Consider the following 6081-nt stretch of genomic DNA (forward strand, 5'->3'; position numbering starts at 1 on the left):
TTTGCTACTAAAATTCAAAACAAAAGGAAATTGCGTGAGGCTCTGCCTGTGCATCTTAAAAATTATGACAAGTTGTTTTTATTGGAGAGCTATATCAACATAGATCATTGATGCTTCCAAGTAAGTTGAATACATTTGAATACATTTAAAATTGGTTGATATTGGTAACTATCCCCGGTAGTCATAAACGCTCCAATATGTTTAGTGAAGACAAAGGACAAAGTAATCGACACCGTTTGTTGATTTATTTCCTAGAAAAGAAGCTTCAAGGATGGGCGTGGCTGTAATGTGGCCATGTTTGGATAAGATTGTACAGGGCGGTCCCAGGGCACGAGGTCTGCCCAGCGTCTCTGTGACCATAGAGGCGGTAACTTCCGGCGATCTTGCCCAGCTGTACTCCGCATGCGATCAGATTCTTTACAGCTGAAAATGATTAGATATGCTTTTGAATGCAAATTAATTTACTAGTTTGTTAATATAAAACATGTATAAATAATAGTTAGTATTTTAATTAATAGATATTCCTGCCTCCAAAAACCTTGGAGACTTTTATTTGACAGAAAGTAGTTTCAAATAATGCAGCAAACGATGGTCATACTAGTACTACCTTAAAAAAATAAACTAACATGTAAGTACAAAAAAAATAAAGTAGAACATAGTATGATCGCAATCCAGAAAATCCAGAATTAGGAAGGAATACCTGTGAGTGCCTTGTCGTTGGGTACATGTGAATCAAAACTGCCGATCATGGACGCAGCAAACCCCTTGCTGTTGTACTGCTCTGTGTGAGCCCCTACGTAGCCCCACCCTCGCCCCTCGTAAACGTTCCCGTCTTCGCCAACCAGGAAACTGTATCCGATGTCGCTCCAGCCTGCGAATGACTTACGATTTTAATGTCTATTGGGTCTTGCAACTACTGACTACTTAGATACGATGGGTCACTTACCAGGCTATATGTATTTAAACTAAAAACAACAACAACAGGATAATTGTTTAAAAACAATTGTTATCGTTCGTTTCCTTATATCTACTGATGTCAGAGAGTTTTGTTATGAATACTTTTCTTGAAGATAGTAGACAGGACTTTTTTCTAGATCGTTAAACTCTTATTAAATGTTTTAATAACATGAGTCATACATGTGTTTGGATTAAATAAACATGTTAATATAGTTCAAATATAAATATTATATTTTTTACTTTAGTTTTTTTATTTTGTGTATGTTCCATCTTATATAACACGGATATAAAAGACGTTTCAAGACTTTAATAATCGATTTCTGTCAAATATTATACAAATGGATCAGGCATATGATCGACAAAATGAACCATTTATATTTAGAAAATTGTCTAAAGAAATCAGTATAGAGAACACCTCGTTATTAATACCATTCTTAGTTATTGTACAAAGACATTAACAGGATATTATGTTAAGAATATTAGTTCCGAAGTTTAGTCCCACACAAATAAGCTCGAAGGTGAGCAAACGGGCTTCAACCAGTAAAGCGATTTACATCAAAAGGGTGAAAAACTCGATTTGATATGGTTTCTTTATTGGATAAATCGAGGTTTGTACTAATAAGGCTTAGACTGGAAATCAAGAGAAACCGGTCTGTTATAGTAACGAGATAGATCTAAATGTGATGCGTACGGAGGAAAACGGGCCGGAATTATCCGCGTTGCGATTCATTACAACCGCGTGTGTCAAGAAGAGCTTCTTCCATGTGTGAGTAAATTTTTACCGTTATGGCCCATGTGGTAGGACTGAATGGACTGGACCCGTGCGATGCATCCCGCCCGGTCCGAGCAAGGCGGGGTCTCCGTGTGGTGTATGAAGAACTCCGGGGCTGGCACGGGCATCGCGGTGTGAGCGGTGGCAGCCTTGGCGCCCCATTGGCTGCGGGTCACGATGTTGACGTTCGAGCATCCTCCGCTACCACCGCTACCTAATCGTGACAGTTGATAAGTTGTATGACACATATTTGGTGTCATCCTATCAAACAATAGACGTTTCCGCCTATGTCAATGGTATATGCAAGTTAACAAACTCTCATAGCTTTTTTAACAAGGTCAATTGGATATCGAGGCCCAATTGAAAATCGAGGCTCCTCCACTTTGTCATTGTAGCGAAGAAATAAAATTACATATTTTTTATCATGCGTCTTGATTGCATATTATACTGTTTTGGATTAAATTTTACCAGACATTTTCAAAACAGGATGCATATATAAAAGTATACCCCACATCTCTGCGGATATATTTTGCCGCAATTTTAATTTCGAAGATATATAATTTGGACATTTTACATTTCGGATGTATACACAAAGAATGGCATCGTATATACATCGGACATATTAAGAATACGCCGATGGCCAATATTTGTTAAGTGCATGTTGTTAATTATGAATCAAATTTAGTTGAATCATACTGTATTATAATAGATAACGACGTGAAGTTCTAAATGTGAAGTCTTGAAGCTGTTCTTGTTATTTCGGAAGTAACTATAATTAATAATTCACTATAGTTTAGGATTGTTCGAATTTAGAGTTCGCGGCATTCATCATTACAAACTGATAGTTTCATACTATCCTGGAACTTGTTTAGCCAAAAAAAATAATTTGATTGGTAAGAGGATGTCTCAAGATTTAGACTTGTATATGGCTAAATATTAAGAAGGTTGTGTATGTTGTGTCTGAAGACAATTCAGAATCGGATCGGCTTCATTCTAGTGGTAAAATGAGTCGCGTTCTGAGAAAACGGGGCTTAATGTATTTGCGTAAAGTGTCATCCCAGATTAGCCTGTGCAGTCCGCACAGGCTAATCAAGGACGACACTTTCCGCTTTAATGGTATTTTTCGTTTAAAGGAAGTCTCTTCTACACGAAAATACGGGTAAGGCGGAAAGTGTCGTTCCTGATTAGCCTGTGCGTACTGCACAGGCTAATCTGGGACGACACTTTACGCACATGCATTAAACCCAGTTTTCTCAGAACGCGACTCAAATGTACCACCGGTGGGCTCCTTCTTCTAAGGTAGTTCTTCTTGAATGCCCTGAGCTTTTATGAGTACATACGTACAGCTCAGACCCGGAGGGTCAATAGCTGGGAGTTGGATTATTGCAACTATCTTCACAGGGTATTGAGTGTGAATTCGGATCCAGTCGGACTCTGAGAAACCACTAATTCAAACTCCTATAAATATTTTGGTTGTAAAAAATAATTTATGATATTAAAAGCTTACATGTAATACTAATCTTCTCACTCTTGTTGACTTTAGCATTACATTTAATATCCAGATCTCAACTTATATTTGAATTCAGAATTAATGACAATGTAAACAATTAGTCAAAAATGTTCAATGGATTTATCACGTTAACACTTGTTTTACTGCTGTAGTCAACTTTATGCACTTCTTTTCCCTGTGTGTTTCAGGTTCATGGGTATCCCTAATAGTCCTTTATAATTTATGAAGGTTACAATGATGGTTACAATGAAGGTTACAATGAAGGTTACAATGCAGTTCATACGAATCAGGAGGTCTGACCGCCCTGGTTTAGGATGTATTGCATACTCGTAAATAGTTTAGTTACTTTGTTGGAATTATATCGCGTTTAATCAATAAGCCATTGGCAAACATTATCATGTAGCGTTTACTTTTTAGTTATATAACAACCTTTTTATACGAAAACTTCCAGCTACAATGTATCAAAGCCTCATTAAAAATAATTATTCGGTAGTTCTTTTTTGTTTGATGCCCACAATTGTTATATCTCCACGTAACACGCCTTCTATACACCATGAACATGTTTGAAAATGGTGCTTAAATTGTTGTTATCCTGTCTCACAAGTCTGATTTGCGTATTATCTGAATCCGCAGTTCTGTTTGGTCAATCTTTATCGAAGTAAAAGAGAACATGCATTGTTTACTACTTCAATCTTATATAAATGCAACGGCTGTATAGTAACAGTATACCAAAAAAGCATATATATATATTTCTATGAATTTCTATGGGAAAATCCCCATGTCTTAATTTGCTACAATATGCCCACTCCTCTTTTTTATATCACTTATTAAACAAGTAAATGACAAAGACTGTCACAAAGCTCAAGTGGGTCAGAAAAGCAATACAGGTACCCAACCTGTCGGGATGCAGCAGCGTCTGTTTGCCGCGCCTGAGCACAGGCCGGACTGGTAACTTCCGGAACAGTGGATGGAATCATCCTGACAGTGTCCAGACGCTGCAGTACAGCCCTCGTCCGCCCCTGACCACAAACATACACATGCGATTACACACTAAACATGATTTGTAAAGTGCGTTAAGAAATTTAGTTATATATACTAGTCATATATTGAGGCGTGAAGTTCAAGACTACAATTTGCAGTCTAAATGTGTTTTTATAGGCTATCATTTTCCGCTAACATGGTACGTACTATCAGATTTTCGTAAGTTTCTTCTTAAGTATACACATTTGCATGCGGAAAGTTTTATTCCACCCAAATCAAGTCTGATCTGAATGACTTGATTTTGGTGGAATAAACTTTTACAACAATATCATCAGTTCAGATATCCCATTTTAACATCATCTACATTAGAAGGATTTCAAAAAACAAGGAGGCAAATTACTGTTGCTTGAATTTTGTATCGTTCAAAATGAAAGCTTGATCTTTAACTTTATACTGAGGTTATTTTTGACTGCCTTTGTGTTAACGTGGCCTTTTCACAGATTTTGGCATGTTTTGAAGTGTGTCATTAATGCTTTATATTGATAAATGTAAACATTAAATTTTAAAAGCTCCAGTTAAAAATCAAAAATAAAATTTAAAAAAAGGAAAAAAATAGCCCGCAGCAGGGCTCGAACCAGCGACCCCCGGAATCTTGAAGTAAAAACACATTAGCCATCTGAGCTATCCTGCCAAGCATACATTAGATGCGTATTTTTTACCTTATATACGCAATCTTTGTAGTTTCACAAATTTAAACGACAACAACAGAACTCTCCAAATTATTCAATCGTTTCGCGTTGCAATGCTTTATAATTTTTATGTTTTTAAATCGTCAAAAGATGCATATAATGGCTATATTAGACCATGGCAAATGTTCAGTAATACAGTTTCCTCACAAATATCATAACTAAACCGAAAATTTGCGATTCTGAAACAGCTTTTTACAATTTTGTCAATTTACCAAACCGTGAAAAGATCCCTTTAAATTCTCCAAAACTTTTTTATACACAAACACAATTTTTGTAACTCTTAAATTTTAGCAGTAGTATTAAATTAACGCAAGACAGATAATGTGCTGAGGCCAAATTTGAATTAATTGCATTATGTTTGTTTCAAAATGGATATGGAGGCAGTAGGATTTTTTTTTTGAAAAGCTTTACTTTTTTAAGTTGTTGTGTTACATATAACATGTTAATTAAAACACACTCATCCACACATACACCAACAAGACATTGTTTTTCAAATATCGTTAAATGAATGACGATTTAATTTGAATGTAGCCACCATACCTTGGACTTGAAACACCAAAGCCAGAACAATAGCGACACAACAGGCAATCATGTTTGCAATGGCGAGAAATACTAGTATACAAATACTGACAGAATCGTGTGGTACAATCTTGATACTTGATAAGAGAACCGGAAGACGTCATAACAAAGTTTTACATTCCCAAATTAAGCGATGATCACGACGCAATTACACGGCGCCTAATCAAAACGGATACTATTGGAAACGTGTGTGCGTTACCGGTTTATACATGAAACAATATTAGATCAGAAAATATTAAATTGTTTATGATGTGTGTGTTTTTCAGGTGCGTGAAGTTGGCACTGACATCGACAATCGACATTAGACCTTCGAATATCGAGCTAGGACGAAAATATCGAGCTAGCTCTGACATCGCCATTCGGCACTAGTCCCGAATATCGAGCTGGGGCGAATGTCGAGCCAGCTCTTACATCAACATTCGGCACTAGTCCGAATATCGAGCTGGGGCGAATGTCGAGCCAGCTGTGACATCGACATTTGGTACTTGTCCCGAATATCGAGCTGGGACGAATGTCGAGCCAGCTCTGACTTC

The 6081-nt window shown here is 36.9% G+C and overlaps 1 protein-coding gene across 1 annotated transcript; it reads right to left on the reverse strand.

Annotated features, from left to right (window-relative positions):
* Nucleotides 1–230: 230 nt before the first annotated feature.
* Nucleotides 231–5660, reverse strand: LOC127863726 (peptidoglycan-recognition protein SC2-like). Its single transcript, XM_052403363.1, has 5 exons — nt 5510–5660; nt 4136–4258; nt 1740–1943; nt 701–871; nt 231–423 (listed from the first exon to the last, which is right to left on the reverse strand). The coding sequence occupies exons 1-5, from the start codon at nt 5559–5561 to the stop codon at nt 266–268; spliced, it is 708 nt and encodes a 235-aa protein (XP_052259323.1). The 5' UTR covers nt 5562–5660; the 3' UTR covers nt 231–265.
* Nucleotides 5661–6081: the final 421 nt, after the last annotated feature.

This window comes from Dreissena polymorpha, unplaced genomic scaffold (assembly GCF_020536995.1).
Source record: "Dreissena polymorpha isolate Duluth1 unplaced genomic scaffold, UMN_Dpol_1.0 chrUn030, whole genome shotgun sequence".
Taxonomy (NCBI): Eukaryota; Metazoa; Mollusca; class Bivalvia; order Myida; family Dreissenidae; genus Dreissena; species Dreissena polymorpha.